At 50.0% G+C, this 25654-nt stretch overlaps 1 protein-coding gene across 1 annotated transcript in view; it reads right to left on the bottom strand.

The window, feature by feature from the left end:
* The window catches only part of LOC311244008 (inositol 1,4,5-trisphosphate-gated calcium channel ITPR3-like), a 122329-nt gene that overhangs the window by 71180 nt on the left and 25495 nt on the right, over positions 1 to 25654 (bottom strand). The window contains exons 15-20 of the mRNA XM_084333417.1: positions 24300 to 24435; positions 24009 to 24134; positions 23309 to 23434; positions 22926 to 23046; positions 15645 to 15826; positions 14746 to 14894 (exon numbers count right to left, since the gene is read on the bottom strand). Coding sequence (XP_084189543.1) covers positions 14746 to 14894; positions 15645 to 15826; positions 22926 to 23046; positions 23309 to 23434; positions 24009 to 24134; positions 24300 to 24435 — 840 coding nt within the window. The remainder of the gene's footprint in view (positions 1 to 14745; positions 14895 to 15644; positions 15827 to 22925; positions 23047 to 23308; positions 23435 to 24008; positions 24135 to 24299; positions 24436 to 25654) is intronic.

Genomic DNA, 25654 nt, shown 5'->3' with positions numbered 1-25654 from the left:
AATATTGAAATGGCCTATGATGAACACTCCACGAAACGGTCCTCCTAACGTAGAACGCCCGCAGCGCAGACGACAGCCACCTCAGTACTTAGAGGATTACGCTGTCAGTCAACTACCTAGCCTTCGACAAACGGTAAACGCGGTAAAAGTAGAAAGTAAAATTATGTCTGACCTTAACGACCAGGTTTCCCCGACCACAGAGGCCCTAGTGGGTTCTAATGTAACTGACCAAGCTCACGGTGGGGACCAGGAGGGAGCTGACATGCCTTTACCCCCCGCCAATACCGAAGAAGTAGTCCCCGACCAGCCCCGGGAGGAAGACAACCCTACAGAGAGAGAACTCTGCACGGAAGAAGAGGAGGAGAGCGCCGAGGAAATAGAGCGCCAGGACTCCCCAACGAGTACAGCCAGGAGCGGCTCACCCAGGAGCGGCTCACCTCTACAACCGTCTTCCCCCAGCGAAGCGGAGAGGATGCTATCACAGGCGTTCCTCGTCAGCCTGACAGCCGCTACCGAACGCGATCGACTTCAGGGTGAACGCGATCGACTCCAAGCACAGATGCTTATCGAGCGCGAACAACTCCAAGCGCAGCAATGGAGCGAAGAAGAGCGCATACGCCTGGAGATGAGACGCCTTCAGACGGAAGAGAATATGGCAAGAGACCGGGCCGACGCACAGCGCGCCGCTGCCGGTGCCCAAAGAGAAGCAGATCTCACCAAGCGCGAAGCCGAGCGCGACAAGCTACAAGCGCAACTAATGGAGCAGCTGATCCTCAAGGCAACACCCTCTCCCTCCGCCAGGGGTTCAAGGAACTCGTCGAGACAACAGTCAAGGGCAGCGTCTCCTAACCGAGCAAGCAACCCTGAACTTGACCAAGCCTATACCCCCCGCAGACCCCCTTCCCCGACCGGTCCAAGCGAGACCCAGCTACAAGGAAGGAGCGGCATACACTGCGGAGAAGCTAAATAAACGACTACAGGATCTAGAGGACCTGATAGAAGAAGAAGAGGGAGAGGAGGAGAACCAAGTCCGACGACAGCACAGTACTCCACCGGACCAGGAGGTCCAGTACAGCCCAGGCTATACCCCCGCAGCGCTGCGCTACAGACCCCCGACTCTATTCACGGGTGAGCATGACGCACGACCAGCCCCGAGGAATAGCACCTGGACCAGCGGGCCATGGTACCCTGCCGGTACCAGCCCACAGAGAGGCGCAAGAGGAGACTCGCCTAGGAGGCCTCCCCCCCAACGCTCGCCGATGTATCAGCCATCCACGGCGTCATACATTGCCACACCAACCACCAGACGGAGTGTGTACAGAACACTCGCCAGACAATATGACCCGTTGGGATGTATTCTACCTTACACCACCAGGGCAAAGATGATTGTACGAGCACTATGGGACAAGGACCAGGGCTGGGACGACCCAATACCCGCACACCTTGCCTCCACATGGAGAGAGTGGGAGACGGAACTCCGCTCACTCCCAGGCGTCAATATACGCCGCAGCTACTTCCCACCCACAGTGAGGCCAGAGACATGCAAGATGGATCTACACGTCTTCAGTGACGCCTCCGAAGTAGCCTATGGATCGGTGGCCTACTTGCGTGCCCAAGAGAAGGGAGGAGAGATACACACTGCTTTCATCCTGGCTCGCTCAAGAATAGCCCCACGAAAGCAACAATCTATCCCGCGTCTAGAGCTCTGCGCAGCCCTAGCAGGAGCGCATCTAGCCACGTTAATCCAACGTGAACTCACCATTCCGGTGCACAGAACAATCTTGTGGTCAGATTCCACGACAGTACTCACATGGATCAAGTCTGATTCATGCAGATACAAGGTCTTCGTGGGAGTCAGAGTCACCGAGATTCAAGAGTTAACAGAAGCAGCGAGCTGGCGGTATGTGGACACCAAACACAACCCAGCTGACGTCATCACCCGGGGAATGTCCCTGGATGACCTCACCCGTCGCAACATCTACAGCGACGGACCAGAATTCCTCAAGCTCCCGGAAGAAGAGTGGCCTACGCCCACCCCACGGGAAGCAAGTAAAGAGGAGGCTGAGAACAAGAAACCTATGTTCTGTGGGCTGAGCACAGTCGCCTCCACAGACCCCAACATAGATGATTGCATTACCCTACAGAGTGCGCAGCTAAAGACATTCCTGTGGCACCACCCAGAGATTCAGTCCACTGCCGACATTTCAGCAGCTGACTACGAAGAAGCAGAACTTCTTCTACTACAACGAGCCCAGAGAGACTCGTTCCCCGACGAGCTAGACTGTCTACAGGGAGGAAAGCCCGTCCCATCAGACAGCAGACTGCTCCACCTGGCACCCGAGAGCGACGCCCATAATCTCATCAGAGTGGGTGGTCGTCTGCGGAGAGCCCCCGATCTACCGGATGACATTAAGTACCCGATAGTCTTGAACAGCCGACACAAGGTCACAGAGCTGATCATAAAGAAATACGACGAGGACGTACACCACGCAGGAGCAGAGAGAGTCTTCGCGGAGATCAGACGTCGCTATTGGATACTTCAAGGAAGAGAAGCGGTGCGACGCTTCCAGCGAACCTGTCTAGACTGCCGAAAGTGGCGCGCGCAGCCCAGCATACCCCGGATGGCTGACCTACCCCCCTGTCGCCTCCGACTCGGCGACAAGCCATTCCACTCCACAGGCATGGACTGTTTTGGCCCGTTGTATATAAAGAGAGGAAGAGGAACCGAGAAGCGGTGGGGTATTGTATTCAAATGCATGACCACCAGAGCGATACACATCGAACTCCTTCCGACCATGAGCACAGACTCATTCCTTATGGCCTTCCGAAGATTCACATCACGGAAAGGAAAACCGTCTACATTGTTGTCTGATCACGGGACAAACTTCAAAGGCGGAGAAAGAGAGCTGAGAGAGAGCTTCCAAGCTATGGGCCCAGAACTTAAGACCCACCTCGCTCCATCCCAGATTGACTTCCAGTTTAATCCCCCGAACGCACCCCACTTCGGTGGAACCTGGGAACGAGAAGTACGTTCTATAAAGACAGCCCTGTACGCCGTGCTTGGGGCCCAGACTGTGGCGGAGGAAGTCCTAATGACAGTCCTCACGGAGATCGAGGGAGTATTGAACTCCAAGCCCCTCGGCTACGTCTCCAGTGATGTAGCAGATGTCGACCCAGTCACCCCCAACACACTCTTGATGGGGCGGCTAGACCCCGCGCTACCCCAGACAATGTACAGGCCTGAAGAAGCGAACGGCCGAAGAATGTGGAGGTACAGTCAAGTACTAGCTGACAAGTTTTGGAACAGCTTCCTACTCCACTACCTACCGTCTCTACAGACCCGCCAGAAGTGGGTAAAAGAGAGAGACAATTTGACAGAAGGAACAGTCGTCATGATTATCGACCAGTCACTACCCAGAGCTATGTGGCCGGCTGGCCGCGTAAGCAAAGTGATCACCGGTGCCGATGGCAAGGTCCGAGCAGCTGAAGTGCTCGTCCAAGGGCGAACTTACACACGACCCGTGGCGAGGCTAATAGAACTGCCCAGACTCCCAGACACTATCGATGACGACCATGACCCCATGACTTTGTGAGTTGACTGACCCTTACAGCGGACCTTGAGTGGTAGACAGTGCGGTTAATCTGTCTCTGCTTAGCTAATTAGGTGGGACTAATTAGGGGGCGGCTGTTGTGAAGGATCAGATTAAACTGAATATATATATTTATTTATGGATATATATTTAATAGTATTTGTATATCGTTGATATCCCCTGTATATTCCTTGTACAATATACACTGAATATCCCTTTAGTCTACTAACAGCCCATAATAGTTTCATTCTACCATTGGACGAGAACCTGGCGCCAGCAGCCAAGCCCCTTGGTTCAAGTTCAATCGTGCCGACGAACATGTCGTTACAAGCCCGGTTCCGCGTAGGAATACGTCTGGCGAAATACGAATGGTACTATTTGTTCACAGCGCATATATATATGGCGCAAGTAAAGTAGAACTTTTTTTTAGTCCATTAGTCCTTTACCCTCCAACCTAGTAACAGACGCGAAGCCTCACCCACGACGCACGTGTGGTGCAGTAAGGCCTACTTGGCCTCAGAATAGGCATTGAGACATCGTGTGGATTAATAGTTGAATTGTCATAGTTTGGCACTATACCGTCGAGTGGGACGTATTTCTATTAAGTTAATAATAGTCTATTATGTATGGTGCATCGTTCGGTTAGAGTTATAAAGTGAGCAGTACCCCCATCGTTCCTGACGTTATCTGGAGTCTTAACCAGGCTGGGCAGACCACGTGTGGTGCTTGCATCCGAGGAGCTCCGGGCCAGGACGAGTGGACCTGTACATTGGATTACTTTACCCGGACGACGGCGAGCCTTCCACGGCTTGGATTATCTACGTGCTTTGGGTGCTTTGATTATGCCATGGATAACGGCCAACACTGCTGAGTGTTGGAACTACCCCCCCGAGAGGAGTCCAGGTGAGACGGCGCTCTACCCGAGTGAGGTCGCCTCACGTCTCTTCGTTGTGGACCGGCAGCTACCGTCCACCAGAGGGCCCAGCTGTATTCATCTGCGGACCGAGGTTCTGTGGGCACCGTGTTCAGCACTCTGAATTCTCCCAAGAAATCGTCGGCCAGATGGGATACCGCCAGCGGCTCTCCTAACCCCCCCCCCCTACTGTCTTACAACCAGCGGGACCCCCCCTTTAGTGTATCCAGCTATAATCATTTAAGTACCATTGCTATAGTTCCCTAAAGAACCAGGTTGTATACTTGCTCCCTGCGTAACCAGAGATTGGACATTCAATGTTGATTTACCTACTGTTGTGAAGGGCCAGATTAAACCGAATATATATATTTATTTATATATATATATTTAATTGTATTTGTATATTCTCTAATATTCCTTGATATCCCTTGTATATTCCTTGTACAATATGCATTGAATATCCATTCTAGCCTACTGAACATCCCATAATAGTCTCCATTCTACTATTGGTCGAGACCTTGGTTCCAGGCTGCCATACCCCCTAGACCCAGTTCAAACGTACCGCTCAACATGTACGAACAAGTCCTAGTTCCGCGTAGGAATCTGGCTACCGCACCACTAATGGGACTATTTGTTCATAGTGCGTATATATACTGCGCTACTAAAGTAGGACTTCCTTTTCAGTCCAGTTTCTTACCCTCCAATAGAGTGATAGACGTAAAGCCTCCCCGCGACGCCACGTGTGGGAGTAAGGCCAAGTTCGGCCTACCATCGGTATTGAGACATCGTGTATATTAATATTTGAATAGTCATATTTGGCACTATATCGTCGAGTTGGACGTAGTCTATTAAGCTAATAATAGTCTGTTAATATATAGTGCTTCGTGCGGTGAGAATACTACCGTAGTCAGCACCCCATCGTTTCGGGCAGAAAACTGGCTGTTTATCCAGGATGATCGACCCCATGTGAGATTGCACCCGAGGAGCCCCAGAGCCGACGAGCGAGTGGACCTGTATACCGGATTATTCTACCGACGACAGCCCGCCTTCCCAGGCACGGATTATGCTTTGTATACGTTGATTATTCCATGGATAAAGACCCCCGACACTGCCGTGTGTTGGAACCCCCCCCCCTGGAGAGGACGCAAGGTGAGGAGACGCTCTGCAAGACGAGGTCGCTTCACGTCTCTCCTCCGTGGACCGGAGGACGCCGGCCCACAAAGAGTCCATCTGCTTTCATCTGCGGTCCAAGGATCGCCGGCGCATTGAACGGCACTACAGTGGGTTCACCTGGGATACCCTTGGCCGGATGAGGCAGCCGGACTCTACCCCCCCCCCTTCCTACTCCTGTCGGCTTACAAGCGACCGGATTAACCCCCCTAGTGTATCCAGTCTATAATCATTAAAGTATCATTGCTGTTATTCCTTAACTATTCCAGGTCGTATATGTACCACCTGCGCCTTCAGAGATTGGACATTCTCTATTGATATACCGACGAATACTCTTGCCATAAAAGTGCATACTAATTCCCATTCATAAATGTGATTGATTTGATTAAGTGCTTGCTCTACACACCATCGCTGTGTAGAAATAAAGACCTATTTCTAATTCGTACATTTGTGTTGGATCCGTTTCATCTACGTGACAGTGTTCATCATAATATATTTATGCCGAGTACTGGGTGGCCGAATATTAAGTACAAAGGTAGTGGTAGTAAGTATCATATCTAGTAATACAGTCAGGGAATTGTACCCCTCAGTTACAATTGGTCCTTCGAGCCGGATGGTAATTAGTGTAATATTAATATAGTGTTATTAATATTGAAATGGCCTATGATGAACACTCCACGAAACGATCCTCCTAACCAACGCCCGCAGCGCGAACGACGGCTCCCTCAGTACTTAGAGGCTTACGCTGTCAGTCAACAACCTAGTCTTCTACTAACAGTAAACGCGGTAAAACTAGAAAGTAAAAGTATGTCTAACCCCAACGCCCAGACTACCCCGACCATAGAGGCCCCTACGGGCTCTAATGTAACTGACCAAGTTCACGGTGGGGACCAGTGGGAACCAGACATGACTTCACACCCCGCCAGTACTGAAGAAGTAGTCCCCGATGAGTCCCGGGAGGAATACAACGCTACCGAGAGAGAACTCGGCAAGGAAGAAGACGGGGAGAGCACCGTGGAGATAGAGCTCCAAGGCTCCGCAAGGAGTACCCCGAGGGAAGGCTCCCCTATACAACCGCCTTCCCCCAGCGAGGCAGAGAGGACCCTACAGCAGGCCTTCCTCATCAGCCTGAACGCCGCTGCTGAACGCGACCGACTGCAGATCCAGCAGCGGAGCGAAGAAGAGCATATACGTCTAGAAATAAGACGCATTCAGAGGGAAGAGAATGTGGCCCGAGACCGAGCAGACAGCCAGCGAGCAGCTGCTGGTGCTCTACGGGACGCAGAGCGCGACAGACAGCAAGCGCAACTAATAGAACAGCTGATCAGACGGACAACACCCTCTCCCTCCGCCAGAGGCTCCAGGAACTCGTCTAGACACACCTCCAGGGCGGCATCCCCTAGCCGAGTAAACAACCCTGAACTTGACCAACAGACGAGGTCTATACCCCCCACAGACCACCTCCCCCCACCGGTCCAAGCGAGACCTAGCAACCGGGAAGAAGCAGCATATCCTGTGGAGAGGCTAAACCAGAGACTACAAGCACTGGATGACCTAACTGAAGACGAAGAGGAAGAGGAGGAGAACCACGCCCGACGACAGCACAGTACTCTACCGGACCAGGAGGTCCGGTACAGCCCAGGCTATACTCCTGCGGAGCTGCGCTACAGACCCCCGACTCTATACCCGGGTGAGCACGACGCACGACCCGCACCGCGGAACAGCACCTGGACAAGCGGGCCATGGTACACTGCCGGTACCAGCCCATACCAAGGAGCGGGAGGAGACTCGCCTAGGAGGCCTCTCCCCCAACGCTCGCCGATGTATCCACAGTCAGCGTCATACATTGGCACGCCTATGGTACCCGACTTCACCCAAGAGAACCGGGCCCAGTATACAGAACTCCGCATGTGTCTGGAGACCATGTTGGTGGATGTATTGGATGAACGCCACAAATACGCCATCCTACTGAAGCACTTAAAGGTACCCCGCGCACATAATATAGCGCTCGCCTACGCGACTTCCACCACCCCATACACAGCAGCGCTGGTAGCATTGGACCAGAGGTATGGGCGCATATGGGATTACGTGATCCAGGAGATCCGACACATCGACCGCTTACCCCCAGCAATAGACAATCGAGCACTGGACGACCTGTCCATCAGAGTGCAGTCCCTGGTAGGGATGTTGGGAGCGCAGAGAGAGAAGGGGAGGCATGAACTTTACGCCAACTCAAATGTGGAAAGGATCTTGGAGAAGCTGCCGCCCGCTCGACAGGAGCGTTTTAGGCGGCAGAGAGACCACCGAGACCCGAATGGCCCCGAACCGAACCTCCTCGATCTAGCAGACTTCCTGGCGAGAGAAGTCAGCAGCCTACGGCTAGATACATTCGGACGGAGCACCCCTGGCTCCAGAGAAGGAACCAGACGACTAAATGATGGAAGAAGATCGGTGACTGTGATGCACCAATCGGAGTCAGTACCGAGCAGCAGGAGCCACAGTACCCCCTCCAGAACGGAGAAGTGGAAGATAGTGTGCCCCTACTGTGAGAAAGAACACTGGCTAGCGCAATGTGACTCCTTCCCCAAGCTGAACGCGGAGGAAGCAAGTCAATGGATAAAGTCCAACAAGCGCTGTTTTCGCTGTGCGCGCTCACACATGGCAGCCGAATGCCGCTTAAAGAAAGGGTGCACCAAGTGCGATGGAGCCCATCTGGACATACTTCACGACAGTAACAGACGGCGCCCTTCACCCGCACCATCCAGCAGCAAAGCGAGCGTCATGTACATCGATCCCGCCAGCAGCAGTGGAGCCCGAGTACTCCTAAAAGTAGTGCGTGTGACACTAAGCTACCAGAATAAAGTCCTGGACACTTACGCCGTCCTCGATGACGGGTCAGAGAAGACCCTTCTGCTCGCCTCCGCTGCGGCCCAGCTAGGGCTGCGGGGAAGCGAAACCCAAATGACAATTCGGACAATAAGACGAGATTTGAAGACGATAAAGGGCGAGAATGTCTCATTCTCTATCGCAGCAAGCGGCCAGCCTGAGCGACGGTACCAGATTACAGACGCTTTCACCAGCCAAGAAATAGGACTGTCGCGGTACACATACCCCGTCGCCAAGCTGATGGAGAAATATGTACATCTGCGCAAGTTACCGATCCCGCTCATAGACAATGCTATGCCGACCCTGTTGATAGGCTCCGACCATGCAGACCTCATTGTCCCGATAGACCGGGTTCATACCGGACCCCGAGGCTGTCCTGCAGCAGTCGAGACCCGTTTGGGATGGACTCTCCAAGGCCCGCTCGCCAAATCTCTCAACCGAAGTACAGCCACTAGATGTCTCCACTCCCGAGTCACAGAGGGAGAAACCGCACTCCTGCAACACGTAGAGCGGTTATGGACCTTGGAACAAATGCCCTTTAAGAACGGAAAGAAAGACATTCGCTCTAAAGATGACATTTACGCCATTCACCTCCTCGAGACAGGGACCAAGAGAGTCCCGGTCAACGGCGTGTTGAGATACGCCACGCCACTCCTGCGGCGAGAAGGAATGCCTACTTTCCACGCCAAGACAGACGCCACAGAACGGTACCTGCTGAACACGGAGCGGCGCTTAGCCAAGAACCCCGCCCAAGAGAGTGTATACCGCGCTGAGATTGAGAAGCTCATCACAGCGGGACACGTCACAAAGATGGACATTAAAGAGGCTGACCAGACCACTGAATCGTGGTACGTGCCTCACCACAAGGTCCATCACAACGGTAAAGACCGCATAGTATTTAACTGCAGCTACCAGATCGGATCCCAAAATCTGAATAAAGAGTTACTGCCCGGTCCCACACTCGGCCCCTCCCTACTCGGCGTTCTACTCCGCTTCCGCCAGGAAAAGGTGACCATCAGCGGGGACATTAAAGGAATGTTCCTGCAGGTGAGATTAGTAGAGGAGGACAAGCCCCTGTTACGGTTCCTATGGAGAGAGAAGCCAGGAGATGAGCACCCAGCCATCTACCAATGGGAAGTCCTCCCCTTCGGAACGACGTGCAGCCCCTGCTGTGCTACATTGGCACTACAGAAACATGTAGCAGAGGACCCAGCAGCGGACGAAGAGGTCCGACACAGCGTAAAGAACAGCTTCTACGTAGACAACTGTCTACAAAGCCTTTCAACCCAGGAAGAAGCCGAGGCTCTCCTGATTAAACTCCGCGCCTCATTGAGCAAAGGCGGCTTTGATCTCAGGCAGTGGGCCAGCAGCGATCCGCAAGTACTGCGCAGCCTCTCCTCCGAGGACAAGGCAGCCAGCAGCGAGACCTGGATGGCTACAATCCCGGGAGAAGCCCAGGAGATGACCCTGGGATTGGTGTGGCGATTCAAAACAGATTCGCTTCACTACAGACACAAGCCCCTGACTACGGACCAGGGAAGGCCGGCGGCGGCGCCGACCACCAGACGGAGTGTGTACACAACACTCGCCCGACAATATGACCCGCTAGGATGTATTCTACCGTACACCACCAGGGCAAAAATGATTGTACGAGCATTGTGGGACAAGGACCAGGGCTGGGACGACCCCATTCCCGCACACCTTGCATCCACCTGGAGAGAGTGGGAGATGGAGCTCCACTCACTCCCAGGCGTTAATATGCGCCGAAGCTACTTCCCACCCACGGTGAGGCCAGAGACATGTAAAATGGACTTACACGTCTTCAGTGACGCCTCAGAGGTCGCATACGGATCAGTAGCCTACTTGCGGGCCCAAGAAAAGGGGGGAGAGATCTACACAGCATTTGTCCTCGCCCGCTCGAGAATAGCCCCACGCAAGCAACAATCTATCCCACGTCTAGAGCTCTGCGCAGCCCTAGCCGGAGCACACCTAGCCACGCTCATCCAACGTGAGCTCACCATACCGGTGTCTAGAACAATCCTGTGGTCAGATTCCACGACAGTACTCGCCTGGATCAAATCGGACTCATGCAAGTACAAAGTCTTCGTGGGAGTCAGAGTCACCGAGATTCAAGACTTAACCGAAGAGTTAACCGGAGAAACAGAGTGGCGCTACGTTGATACAAAACAGAACCCAGCTGACGTCATCACCCGGGGAATGCCCCTGGATGACCTCACCCGTCGCAATGTCTACAGTGACGGCCCAGCATTCCTAAAGCTCCCGGAAGGAGAGTGGCCCACGCCTATCCCGAGGAAAGCCAGTCAGGAGGAGGCTGAGAATAAGAAGCCTGTGTTCTGTGGATTGAGCACTGTTATCTCCGCAGACCCCAACACACTCCTGATGGGGCGGCTAGATCCCGCGTTACCCCAGACAATGTACCGGCCTGAAGAAGCGAACGGCCGACGAATGTGGAGGTACAGCCAAGTATTAGCCGACAAGTTTTGGAGCAGTTTCCTACTGCACTACCTACCGTCTCTACAGACCCGCCAGAAGTGGGTAAAGGAGAGAGACAATTTGACAGAAGGAACAGTCGTCATGATTATTGATCAATCACTGCCCAGAGCTATGTGGCCGGCCGGCCGCGTAAGCAAAGTGATCACCGGTGCCGACGGCAAGGTCCGAGCAGCTGAAGTGCTTGTCCAGGGTCGCACTTACACCCGTCCCGTGGCGAGGCTCATAGAACTGCCCCGACTCCCAGACACAATCGATGATGACCATGACCCTATAACCCTATGACTTTGTGAAGTTGACTGACCCCTACAGCAAACCCTTATGTGTAAATAGACAACGCGATTAATCTGTCTCTGCTTAACTGATTAGGTCTGGGACCAATCAGGGGGTGGCTGTTGTGAAGGGCCAGATTAAACCGAATATATATATTTATTTATATATATATATTTAATTGTATTTGTATATTCTCTAATATTCCTTGATATCCCTTGTATATTCCTTGTACAATATGCATTGAATATCCATTCTAGCCTACTGAACATCCCATAATAGTCTCCATTCTACTATTGGTCGAGACCTTGGTGCCAGGCTGCCATACCCCCTAGACCCAGTTCAAACGTACCGCTCAACATGTACGAACAAGTCCTAGTTCCGCGTAGGAATCTGGCTACCGCACCACTAATGGGACTATTTGTTCATAGTGCGTATATATACTGCGCTACTAAAGTAGGACTTCCTTTTCAGTCCAGTTTCTTACCCTCCAATAGAGTGATAGACGTAAAGCCTCCCCGCGACGCCACGTGTGGGAGTAAGGCCAAGTTCGGCCTACCATCGGTATTGAGACATCGTGTATATTAATATTTGAATAGTCATATTTGGCACTATATCGTCGAGTTGGACGTAGTCTATTAAGCTAATAATAGTCTGTTAATATATAGTGCTTCGTGCGGTGAGAATACTACCGTAGTCAGCACCCCATCGTTTCGGGCAGAAAACTGGCTGTTTATCCAGGATGATCGACCCCATGTGAGATTGCACCCGAGGAGCCCCAGAGCCGACGAGCGAGTGGACCTGTATACCGGATTATTCTACCGACGACAGCCCGCCTTCCCAGGCACGGATTATGCTTTGTATACGTTGATTATTCCATGGATAAAGACCCCCGACACTGCCGTGTGTTGGAACCCCCCCCCCTGGAGAGGACGCAAGGTGAGGAGACGCTCTGCAAGACGAGGTCGCTTCACGTCTCTCCTCCGTGGACCGGAGGACGCCGGCCCACAAAGAGTCCATCTGCTTTCATCTGCGGTCCAAGGATCGCCGGCGCATTGAACGGCACTACAGTGGGTTCACCTGGGATACCCTTGGCCGGATGAGGCAGCCGGACTCTACCCCCCCCCCCTTCCTACTCCTGTCGGCTTACAAGCGACCGGATTAACCCCCCTAGTGTATCCAGTCTATAATCATTAAAGTATCATTGCTGTTATTCCTTAACTATTCCAGGTCGTATATGTACCACCTGCGCCTTCAGAGATTGGACATTCTCTATTGATATACCGACGAATACTCTTGCCATAAAAGTGCATACTAATTCCCATTCATAAATGTGATTGATTTGATTAAGTGCTTGCTCTACACACCATCGCTGTGTAGAAATAAAGACCTATTTCTAATTCGTACATTTGTGTTGGATCCGTTTCATCTACGTGACAGTGTTCATCATAATATATTTATGCCGAGTACTGGGTGGCCGAATATTAAGTACAAAGGTAGTGGTAGTAAGTATCATATCTAGTAATACAGTCAGGGAATTGTACCCCTCAGTTACACCTACGAATACTCATTTGCCTTACAAGTGCATTTCAAATCATAAATGTCATTAAGTGAACGTTGTATATACCCTTTGCTATATAAAATATTCGATTTATACATTTGTGTGGACTTCGTTTCATCAGGTGGGAAAGTGTTCATCATATCTATATCATGTACTGGATGGCCAGAAGTTAAAGTACAAGCGGTAGTGGTTTAATAATACCATACTTATCAATACAGTCAGGGAATTGTACCCCTCAGTTACAGGTACAATACAGTAAGGCTCAATACATACAATTGTTAAGGGGATGCAGACCAGAGAAAGACTTTCGTCTTGTTTACACCAGGGTCCCCCATTTTCAATTCATAATGAATTATAAGTAGGGTGCAACTGGCACCGTGCAATCCATTCTTTGTGGATCTAGCCCTTAAGTGTTATTAGCTAAATATGAGTTTATAAAAATCTCTGCACATTGCACCGGAAAACGGACGATTTAGACGCAAGAAGAAGAAGCACTTATGAAATCGCTGTAGTCCTAAGAACGAGGAGACCCAGGGCTTCTTCTGGACATCTAAATTTCATAAAACTACACTACCCAGCTCACAACAAAAATTTGATTATATCTCAAACCTCAACGTTATTGCCATAAAATACAACGTATATTGTTTCTTTACCTTTCTGTGAACGTCTAGGAAAAATCTGCGTCGCAATCTGGTGAAAATGGCGGAGCTATGTACAGTACATTATATAAAAGTAACTGTACAGTAGATTTCATTCATTGTACTGTCACAGTCTTTCCTGCCCTGTGTGCCTGGTGGTACTAAATCCAGGCACACTGGAAAGAGGAGATTTGGCCCAATCCATAGAATTATGACTTGGCCATAATTAGGTAATTTATAGGCCTGATATTCTATATTCTAAATTCCAATTTCAAATTGCATGTGTCCGAGTGGCAAAATTCAGCACTGTATCTACAAAACCCCCTGTAAATCATCTGCCCTTTATTAATTTGCTTAGCTTTTTTGTACACTCAAGAAGGTGGTGAATGAACTCAGTTCTAAATTTGTCATGTCTGGTCAATAAAAAATTGGCGTTATTCACCATCAAAGATGGAAAAAAATAACTATAATACTAATTTTTATTACATGGCGTTTTAACATTCGCCAAAATGCTTGATTGTGATTGGTGAATAGCGCTCGGTTGCCCCTAACAGCGGTCAATTATTTCTCGGGCAACGCGCAATAATGACCGCTGTTAGCGGCAACAGAGCGCTATTGACCAATCACAAGCATTTTGATCGCAGTCACGAAAGCTAAGCTTTACCATTATGCACAGCTGCACTACATCAGGTGCAATCAAGTCCACACATCTGCCGGCGATGGCAGAGGAGCAACAGAACAACTGTGTCTGCATTTGATCTCGTCTTGTCGATGGTGTAAAATGAATTACGTATATTGTCAGTAAGTTAGCCCTGTAATAAGCGGGACAATGTATAGCTATACTCGGTCATTGTCGCAAAATAATTGACCTTCACTGCGCCTCGGTGTTCCAGAACGCTGTGTTGGTCAATTATTTTGCGACAATGACCTCGTAGGTATACATTATCCCTTACATATTCCCTTTTGGTTCATTACAGACACAATATTTCTGATACATGGAATACATTCCTTGAGGTCCATAGATGTCCCTAGATACCACGAACATGCAAATGGACCTTGTAGAAGTGGAGCAATATATTATATGGCTAGGGCTTCTTAAGAGGTTAAGATGTTAAGAGGTTAACCTACTTGGATAAAAATCCTTCTAGGAAGAGGGGTTAACTAATGAATAATACTAGTTAATAACGGTATTAGTCATTAACCTACTTGGATATAAATCCTCCAGATTCACAGCGCTGCCTGGCATCTGTCCCTTCTAGAAACAGTAGTTCAGGTTGGTGCAGGACATCCACCAGGACAGACAGCTCAGCGTTGACCAGTGGCTTCAACCGTTCCTCCAGGGTGTTGATGATGTCCTGGCAGACACAGACACACACAGACACAGATACACACACAGACACACAGACCTGTATTACTATTCACCATTATCTCTTAATTTCCTGTGGCTGCACTCTGTGATAAATATGCTACTGTCCCTATCCCCAAACCAAATAATGCAATGCAATGCAACAATGCATCTATAAGCACATACATGTTAAGCTCATTATCCTTATAACAAAGATATGTGTAAAGAAACAGAACAAGGAGCTTGGTGTTTTTCTTTCAAAATGTACAGACTCTGAAGGATAATACATCCCTTCTTAAATACTATGTCACAAGCTTATAGGAAGTTGAAAGACAAAAGGCAAGTCAGCAGTGTCCTCGTTGCCTAGAATCATGAGGTGAATTATCTGTGAAGACATTTCATAGGTTCATGTCCTAACCCTAGATCACTGGGTATGAACAGGGAGCAACTCTTATTAACCTACCAATCACTGGAAGTCCATTATTTTTCAATAGAGCTGAACACCCTGGGAAAACAATATTATCCTACATGTAGTTTCACCATGGTGTTTTTGTAGTCCTACCTCTAGTTTATCTATTGTGTTTTTGTAGTCCTATCTGTAATTTATCTATGATGTTCTTGTAGTCCCCAGGGTTGCTGGGAGCTGTAGTCATACCTGTAGTTTCTCTATGGTGTTTTTGTAGTCCTACCTGTAGTTTCTATATGGTGTTTGTTTTGCAGTCCTACCAGTAGTTTCTCCATGGTGTTTTTGTAGTCCTACCTGTAGTTTCTCTATGATGTTTTTGTAGTCCCAGGGGTTGCTGGGAGCTGTAGTCCTAGAGGAGCGTGAGGAGGACGTATAGTGTGGGTTGGAACGGGACAGAGAGCTGAGAGCAGAACTAGACAACATAGAGGTGATCTGAGCATCCAGGTCCAGAGGAAGAGGGATAGAGCGATTCTTAGCTAGGAGAGACAGAGAAGGAGATAGAGAGGGAGAGAGAGGGGGAGAGAGCGAGAAGTATATAACATTAAATGTGTAGGCTATTGATGAGATTATTGTTTATGTGTGTGGAAGTGTAATGTGCACAAATGTATCCATGTGTGTGTGTGCGTGTGTGTGTGTGTGTGTGTGTGTTCAAGATTCAAGAGATTTATTCGTCACATACATACCCGAGACATGTAGTGAAATCAAGGTGTTTGATTGTGCAAACAATACAAATTGTGAGGTTTTGTCCGCTCCCCACCCACTCGCTCCGTTCCTTTAAGGTATTTGTGTTAATCAATTGCATTTCCCGCCTCACGCTTCTTTCCTGTAAGATGCCGTGTTGATTGGTGCTCTCCCCACCACACGCTTCTGGAGCAATGATCAATTTCATCCCGCAGCTGTCACAGCTTGTCATTAGCGCACCGTGGCTTTATATACCCTGATCTCCCTAATATCGATGTTGGATCGTTTTGAATATTCCCTGCATCTGCCTTTCTTTCCTGTCGCTGTCTGTTGCTCCCCAGGACTCTCGTGAAGTATCCCTGTTGGAGAACCTGATTCCCCGTACGAAGCTACGCCTCGTTTATCTGCCCGCTTTACGCGTTGCGCTCTGGTGAGTTTTTGGAAACAGTCCTTTTTGGATCAATCGTTTTTGTGTGTTTGTGAAACACCGAAGAGATCCCGTTTTTGTTATACTGTTCTCACCTATTTTTTGTTGTTGGATTTACACGTTGGATTACCTTATTGTTTTTTCTCTGGACACTGCTAACTGTGTGTATCACACCAAAGATCAAGTCACTTGGATTTATTGTTTGGATCAGTCACCTCTCTGTTTCTATTGTGCGCTGAGCTAACTGGGATTTCTCTCTCTCTCTCCGCTTCCACCTGGAGTGTATGCTGGGGGGATCTGCAGAGCGGCTCAGACGTCACAGGCAAATTCCTCACCATCACCTTCTGGGAGAATCTGCAGAGCCGCAAACATTCTTCACATGCCAGATTCCCCGTTTGTTCTGTTCTCCACCTAATTCAATCTTGTGACTCTGTGAATAAACACGCCCTTGTTTTTGGCTAACTCTGAAACAACTCTCTCTGTGCCGTTGCGCTTGGGGTCGGTTACAAACCCTAACATTACGATCCAACCATGATGACCCCAGCCGACACAGAGAGAGTCAGAACAGCATTGGCAGTCCAGATAGAGTTAACCAAGGAACACAGCCAACAGCTAGACAGGGCTGCGGCTGCTGTACGGGAACTCCGAGAGCAGGTCCTGCCTATTCAGGGGTCCCTGGGCGCTCTGGCTAGCCAGCAGTCTAGTATTCTCCTCCACTTACACACGCTGAGTGATACCGTTAACACCTTGCTTGTAACCCCACTTCCTTCAGGAGCCTTGGCCGGAGCATCACCCGCAGCCCTGGCAGGCCCCGCGCCTCCCGATCCCGCACCTCGGGAGCCCCGTCTCTCCGAACCACGGCTGTTCGACGGTAACTTCGAGGATTGTGCCACATTCATCATGCAATGTGAGTTGGTTTTTCGTCATCAACCCAGTTGTTTCACTTCAAGGGGAGCCCAAGTGGCCTACATGACTAACTTGCTCTCAGGCCGGGCAGCCCAGTGGGTCACTGCCTCCTGGGCAATGGAGGCAGACTTCTGTTTCTCCTACCCAGACTTTGTGGCTGAGCTCCGCAGGGTTTTCCACCATCCAGCCCGTGGTCTGGACCCTGGAGCCCGGTTGGGTACCTTCCGGCAGGGCAGCGGCGGGGTTACCGACTACGTGCTGGAGTTCAGACTGGCGGCTACGGAGAGCGGTTGGAACGACCAAGCACTTCGTCTTACCTTCATGAGGGGGCTCAACGACGCAGTCAGGGACCAGCTCGCGACCCGTGAGGAACCTGAGTCCCTCGAGGACCTGTTCAGCCTCGCCATTCGCATCGACGGACGCCTCCAGGAGAGAAGACGTGAGAGAACCCGACAGGGACCTCCAGAGGTACTCCGGACCCCCCGTACTCGTGACGGTACTGCTGGTCGCCCTGCTCCCAACACGACTGGTGGTTTTTTCCCCTCCCGTTCGGTACCCGAGGAGGAACCCATGCAGCTGGGACGATCTCATCTGAGCCAGGCTGAACGGGAGGCGAGGTTCAGGTCCGGCCTTTGCCTCTACTGCGGTCGGGAGGGACACCGTATCGCCAACTGCCCCACCCGGCCAAAAGACCAGGCTCGCCGGGACCCCGGGAGATCCTGGTGAGCCGTTTTTCTCGTTCCCAGAGCCGTGCACCACCTGGCCATCTGATGAGCGTCACCCTGGCCTGGGCGGACCAACGGGCCACGGTGGAGGCACTCATTGACTCGGGGGCAGACGAGAGTTTCCTAGACTTCGAGTTTGCTACCCGGGCCAACATTCCACTTGAGGACCTAGTGAGGCCATTGGAGGTATTCGCATTGGACCAACACCGCCTGGCTGACATCACTCAATGCACCTGCCCTGTCCTGCTCACCATTGCTGGTAACCACGTTGAGAGACTCCAGTTCCTTATCACCAGATCCCCTCTTGTCCCAGTAGTCCTGGGCCGGCCCTGGCTCGCGCTGCACGAGCCCCACATCGCCTGGTCCTCCGGTACCATCAAGGGCTGGAGCTCCTCCTGTCATGCCCAGTGTCTTCAGGCGGCGTCCTGTCCCCCGCCCCGGAGATCCGTTGGTGAGCCGCCTCCGGACCTCTCGACCATACCCCCCGAGTACCACGACCTCATGGAGGTTTTCAGTAAGTCCAGGGCTCAGGCCCTTCCGCCTCACCGGCCTTACGACTGTGCCATCGACCTCCGCTCAGGGGCTCCCCTTCCCGGCAGCCGCCTCTACAGTCTGACCGTCCCGGAGAAGGCGGCGATGGATCAATACATCTCTGAGTCCTTGGAAGCAGGACTCATTCGGCCTTCCTCCTCTCCTGTGGCGGCCGGTTTCTTCTTTGTTGGGAAGAAGGACGGGGACCTTCGACCCTGCATCGACTATCGCCAGCTCAACGAGATCACCATTAAGAACAAGTATCCTCTACCTCTCATGAACTCCACTTTCGAGCCTCTCACCCAGGCTACCGTCTTTACCAAGCTGGACCTCCGGAGTGCCTACCATCTAGTCCGTATCCGTGAGGGCGATGAATGGAAGACCACCTTCAAGACTCCCAGGGGCCACTACGAGTACCTGGTGATGCCGTTCGGCCTCACCAACGCTCCGGCGGTATTCCAGGCGCTCATGAACGACGTCCTTCGTGACATGCTGGAGGAGTTTGTGGTAGTATACCTAGACGACATCCTCATCTTCTCCAAGACCCTCGAGGAACACATCCAGCATGTCCGCCGTGTGCTGGAGCGCCTCCTCCACAATCGGCTCTTCGTCAAGGCGGAGAAGTGCCGATTCCACTCCGACTCCGTTGATTACCTGGGCTTCATCGTGGAGAAGGGCTTGACCCGAGCTGATCCTCGCAAGATCCAGGCCGTGGAGGAATGGCCTGAACCCACCTCTCGGAAGGAGTTACAGAGCTTCCTCGGGTTCGCCAACTTCTACCGAAGGTTCATCCGGAACTACAGTCAAGTGGCGGAACCGCTTACCAGACTGACCTCTCCCGCCCTGCCGTTCGACTGGTCCCCAGCGGCGTGTGCTGCGTTCCGCTCCCTCAAGAAGAGGTTCACTTCCGCCCCGATCTTGCTCCATCCAGACCCCAAGAGACAGTTCATCGTTGAGGTGGACGCCTCGGATACTGGACTGGGAGCTATCTTATCCCAGCGGTCGGCAACGGACCAGAAGGTACATCCGTGCGCCTTCTACTCGCATCGGTTCCTCCCTGCCGAGAGGAACTATGACATCGGCAATCGGGAGCTGCTGGCGGTTGTGGCTGCCTTGGAGGAGTGGCGTCATTGGCTAGAGGGGGCCGAGGAGCCGTTTACCATTTGGACGGACCACAAGAACCTGACGTACATCCGTGCTTCCAAGCGCCTCAATGGCCGGCAGGCAAGATGGGCCAGCTTCCTCAGTCGGTTCGACTTCTCGCTGACGTTTTGCCCTGGTTCCCGCAACACGAAGGCCGACTCCCTGTCCCGGTTACACTCCAAGGGGGCTCCAACCACTGAGGACCCGACTCCCATCCTCCCGGAGGCCAGGGTGGTAGGAGTCGTCACCTTGGGCATCGAGCGGGTGGTAAGGCGTGCCCTACGCTTCCATCGCGCTCCAGGCAATGTACCGGTTCATCGTCTCTTCGTCCTTGACTCGGTCCGGTCCCGGGTCCTCCAGTGGGGCCATACCAGCCGGTTCGCCTGCCACCCGGGCGTTCATCGCACGTTCTCCTTCCTGGCTCGTCGATTCTGGTGGCCCACCATGAGGAACGACGTCAAGGAGTTCGTACTGGCCTGCGCGGTCTGCGCCCGCAGCAAGGCCTCCCACCAGGCACCCTCCAGGCTATTACAGCCGCTTCCCATTCCGAGCCGTCCTTGGTCACATGTGGCGCTGGACTTCGTCACAGGTCTTCCCTCCTCCCAGGGGAACATGTGCCTTCTGACCGTGGTGGATCGGTTCAGCAAGGGGGTTCACCTCGTGGCCCTTCCCAAACTTCCCTCGGCGGCCGAGACGGCGGACCTCCTGACACACCACGTGTTTCGCCTCCATGGTTTTCCCCAGGACGTCGTCTCGGACCGGGGGCCCCAGTTCACTTCCCAGGTATGGCGGGCTTTTTGCAAGGGATTGGGGGCAACGGTCAGTCTTTCCTCTGGTTATCATCCCCAGACTAACGGACAAACGGAGAGGATGAACCAGAGCGTGGAGTCTGCTCTTCGGTGTGTGGCTGCCGAGAGACCAGCTTCTTGGAGCCGTTTCCTTCCCTGGGTCGAGTACTCCATCAACTCCATGGTCAGTTCCGCCACCGGCCTCTCACCCTTTGAGGTATCCCTGGGCTACCAACCCCCTCTTTTCCCTGCACAGGAGACGGAGGTGGCAGTTCCCTCCGTACAGGACCACCTCGACCGGTGCCGTCGGGTCTGGGAGATCGCCAGGACCGCGCTGCTCCGGTCATCAGAGCGCGCCTGTCGTGGGGCTGACCGGCGCCGGGTTCCTGCGCCGACGTACCACCCTGGGCAGAGGGTGTGGCTTTCCGCGAGGGACCTCCCACTTCGGTCCTCGGCCAAGAAACTTAACCCCCGGTTCGTCGGACCTTTCGAGGTTCTGAAGGTACTCAGTCCGGCGGCGGTGCGTCTTAAGCTTCCTGCGTCCATGCACATTCACCCCGTTTTCCATGTGTCCCGGGTTAAGCCTGTCTCTCTCAGTCCCCTGATGCCTCCTGCTCCGGATCCACCTCCTCCCAAGATGGTGGACGGTCACCCCCAGTGGCAGGTCCGCCGGTTGATGGGCGTTCGACGGCGGGGTCGGGGGTTCCAGTACCTGGTGGACTGGGAGGGGTACGGTCCGGAGGAACGGAGCTGGGTCTCCCGCCAGCTCATCGTGGATCCTGGCCTGATCACCGACTTCCATCGTGCCCATCCGGGCAAGCCGGGTCGGCCTGGTCGGGTGGCTCCCGTGGAGGGGGGGGGTACTGTGAGGTTTTGTCCGCTCCCCACCCACTCGTTCCGTTCCTTTAAGGTATTTTTGTTAATCAATTGCATTTCCCGCCTCACGCTTCTTTCCTGTAAGATGCCGTGTTGATTGGTGCTCTCCCCACCACACGCTTCTGGAGCAATGATCAATTTCATTCCGCAGCTGTCACAGCTTGTCATTAGCGCCCCGTGGCTTTATATACCCTGATCTCCCTAATATCGATGTTGGATCGTTTTGAATATTCCCTGCATCTGCCTTTCTTTCCCGTCGCTGTCTGTTGCTCCCCAGGACTCTCGTGAAGTATCCCTGTTGGAGAACCTGATTCCCCGTACGAAGCTACGCCTCGTTTATCTGCCCGCTTTACGCGTTGCGCTCTGGTGAGTTTTTGGAAACAGTCCTTTTTGGATCAATCGTTTTTGTGTGTTTGTGAAACACCGAAGAGATCCCGTTTTTGTTATACTGTTCTCACCTATTTTTTGTTGTTGGATTTACACGTTGGATTACCTTATTGTTTTTTCTCTGGACACTGCTAACTGTGTGTATCACATCGAAGATCAAGTCACTTGGATTTATTGTTTGGATCAGTCACCTCTCTGTTTCTATTGTGCGCTGAGCTAACTGGGATTTCTCTCTCTCTCTCCGCTTCCACCTGGAGTGTATGCTTGGGGGATCTGCAGAGCGGCTCAGACGTCACAGGCAAATTCCTCACCATCACCTTCTGGGAGAATCTGCAGAGCCGCAAACATTCTTCACATGCCAGATTCCCCGTTTGTTCTGTTCTCCACCTAATTCAATCTTGTGACTCTGTGAATAAACACGCCCTTGTTTTTGGCTAACTCTGAAACAACTCTCTCTGTGCCGTTGCGCTTGGGGTCGGTTACAAACCCTAACACAAATAATAGAATAAAATAGAATAGATAATAAAATAGACATGATAAAATGTACTAAGATAAAATACAATATAATGCTAAGCTTACAAATTAAAGGTAATGAGTCCTATATACACTATACAATATACTATACAATATACAGTTATACTATATATAACTATACTATACTAGCTATACTAACTGTTTATTCCATTCACCACTTTTAGCTCTATTTTAGCCTTATTTTAGCTCTTTTTTAGCCCTATGTATTTGTCCATCTTGTTTTTAACACATACTAAATAAGTGTATGTTATGTATGAACTGTTTCCATTAACTGTTTTTAAATTGCTGTTATGCTGTGATGGACATCTGAATCTCCCCTCGGGGATAAATACAGGTTTTCAATTCAATTCAATTCAACTAGTAACATAACATAGTTGTGTTTTTTAAAGTGACCTTTTCTTTTGGGTTTAAAGTGACCTGTAGTGTGTTTGTGTGTGAGAGAGTGCAGGATGTGTGGTGTGTGTGTGTGTGTGTGTGTGTGTGTGTGTGTGTGTGTGTGTGTGTGTGTGTGTGTGTGTGTGTGTGTGTGTGTGTGTGTGTGTGTGTGTGTGTGTGTGTGTGTGTGTGTGTGTATTACCAGTCAGAGCCAGTGTTCTGATGCAGGTCTCCACCAGGCCTCTGTGTTGTTGTTGTAACCAGGGACAGTCTAGCAGCCTGACGCTTGACTGAAGCAGCTGAATCAGTATGGTGTGATGCGTCTATAGACACAACAATATACAATGTGTTATATTCAATATATACAGTATATGTATGTATGCATGTATACAGTATGTATGCATGTAGTATAAGTATATTATATGAAGTATATTAACCTGTAGTGAAGTATATTAACCTGTAGTGAAGTGTATTAACCCTTTCACTACCACACTACAGACGGTTAACCTTCTGTAGTGTGGTAGTGAAAGTGTTAACCCTTTGTAGTGTAGTAGTGAAGGGGTTAACCTGGTGAAGTATACTGACCTGTAATGAAGTGCTGTTTTCAGAGAAGGGGGAGCTGAAGAAGGCGTTGATGGTGTCAAACACTACGTTGATGATATACTTCTCTAAGATAGGGTCTGACAGACGCTTCTCTCTCTTACTACATACCTACAGGAAGAGATGAGAGGAAGAGAAGAGAAGAGAAGATTGGAGAGAAGAAGAGAGGAGAGGAATTCTTATGAAAGTGCATTTTTATAATTATATTGTATATTATATATGAGGTCCTACCCTACTATACTGTATAATATAGTTAGTTATATTATAGTTATATTGTTATATGAGGTTCTCTACCCTCTGCTCTGCCCATGGACCTAAGATATGTGGTCTCAGTTAACACTTTTAAAAAGCAGCTAAAGACTGTGTTGTTCAAACAAGCTTTTGGCTAACTATGTCTTTTTATCTGTTTTTTTTGTTTTCTTTCACGTTTTTTAATTACTTTCTTTTAACATGCTGCTCTCCTTGCACTTTACTGATGTTTTTATATTTGAAGCACTTTGTGACCCTGGTCTGTGAAAGGTGCTATATAAATAAACTTTACTTACTTACATACTTACTTACCCTAGCATAATATATTATATAGTTAGTTATATTATAGTTATATGGTATATTATATATGATGTCCTACCTTAGGATAATATATAATATAGTTAGTTATATTATAGGTATATTATATGTTATATACTCTAGCCATGTCGACAGTGAAGTCTTCAAACAGTCTCCAGATGTGGTTTGATGTGTAGATCTCCTTCATCTCCACCTCAGTGTCCACGTAGCAGTGGTTCACAAAGTTCACGTAGGCTATCTTCACCTAGACACACACACACACACACACACACACACACACACACACACACACACACACACACACACACACACACACACACACCGCAATAAAGCAGTAAGAACAGTGATGATAGAAATAATGAACATCTGATTGAAGTCGAATACAAACACAAACACATGTGCTCAGTACCTCAGTGATGCAGTCTTCATGCGTGACCACTCTCACTACGTCCTCTAGGGGGAGCAGTGAGGTACATTTGATCTCTGTATAAACATTCTTCCCCTCTGCACAAGCTGCTAACAGTTCCACCAGAGATATATGATATCTGAGAGAGAAAGAGAGAGAGAGAGAGAGAGAGAGAGAGAGAGAGAGAGAGAGAGAGAGAGAGAGAGAGAGAGAGAGAGAGAGAGAGAGAGGGAGGGAGAGAGAGAGAGATGCCAGAGAAAGAAAGGGAGATGATAGAGAAAGAGATAGATGACACAGACAGAGATGACACACAGATAGAGATGATAAAGAAATAGAGAGATGATAGAGAAAGAGAGAGAGATGATAGAGAAACAGAGAGTGAATAAATGAGAGAATAAAAAGAGGGGTGGGAGGTACATAACATAATAATAATACATATACATAACATAATAATATACACATACTGTACATAACATAATAATATACATATATAACACAATAATATACACATACATAACATAATTCTATACATATATAACGTACAAATATACATATATAACATAATAATATACATATACATAACATAATAATATACATAACATGAAACACATAGAACACAAATCAATTTATCATGGTTTATACAATGGCATGCAAATTTCTCGATTCTGATTGGCTGAAACAGTCAAGTTACACGTGGTTATTTCTTATAACCCACGCTCGTGGTCCCAGAACCCGCCCACAACCGAATTACAATCACTCCGCCATTCGTGGTTTTAGAAATGAAAGCAAGATGGCGGACAATAATCTTTACGAATGGATATGTTTAAAGCGTCATAACGACTAAATCAAAAACGATTCTGTCACGGCGAATGTGTTAGTTTCTTACACAATGTTGGATTATGTAATTGGTGGGTCATGAGTAATTGTGGAACAAATCGTGGGAAGTCTGCCATTCATCAAAAGGACATTCATTTCACTGTTAATAAAATGTTCAAGCAATCAATCAATCAAACCAATAACACACGCTCACGCGGAGGTGTGCTGTTGTAAGTGAGCATGGGTTATTGAATTGATTGATTGATTGAAAATTGTATTAATGTCCGCCTTGTTTCGAACTGGTTAAGAACTTCATTCTTAGATGCTTCTATAGAAAGTAGTGGTAGCAGTTCCCTTTACTGACCAGTAGGTGGCTTACCTGTCTACTTAATGTGTATGGTACTGATGACATTCAGGTGTGTTTGTTACCGGCAGGAGCACACAGTTTTGACCGTCACGTTTTGTCGTTTGTTGTGCTTGTGCACTTGTCAAGGTAGTACCGTTTGCTTTATATCTTTCATTATTGTGCATTGGGCAATTTT

Source organism: Notolepis coatsorum (assembly GCF_963971535.1).
Source record: "Notolepis coatsorum genome assembly, chromosome: 17".
NCBI classification, from domain to species: Eukaryota; Metazoa; Chordata; class Actinopteri; order Aulopiformes; family Paralepididae; genus Notolepis; species Notolepis coatsorum.
The sequence above is the reverse complement of the archived record's forward strand: the minus strand, read 5'-3'. Positions and strand labels throughout refer to the sequence as shown.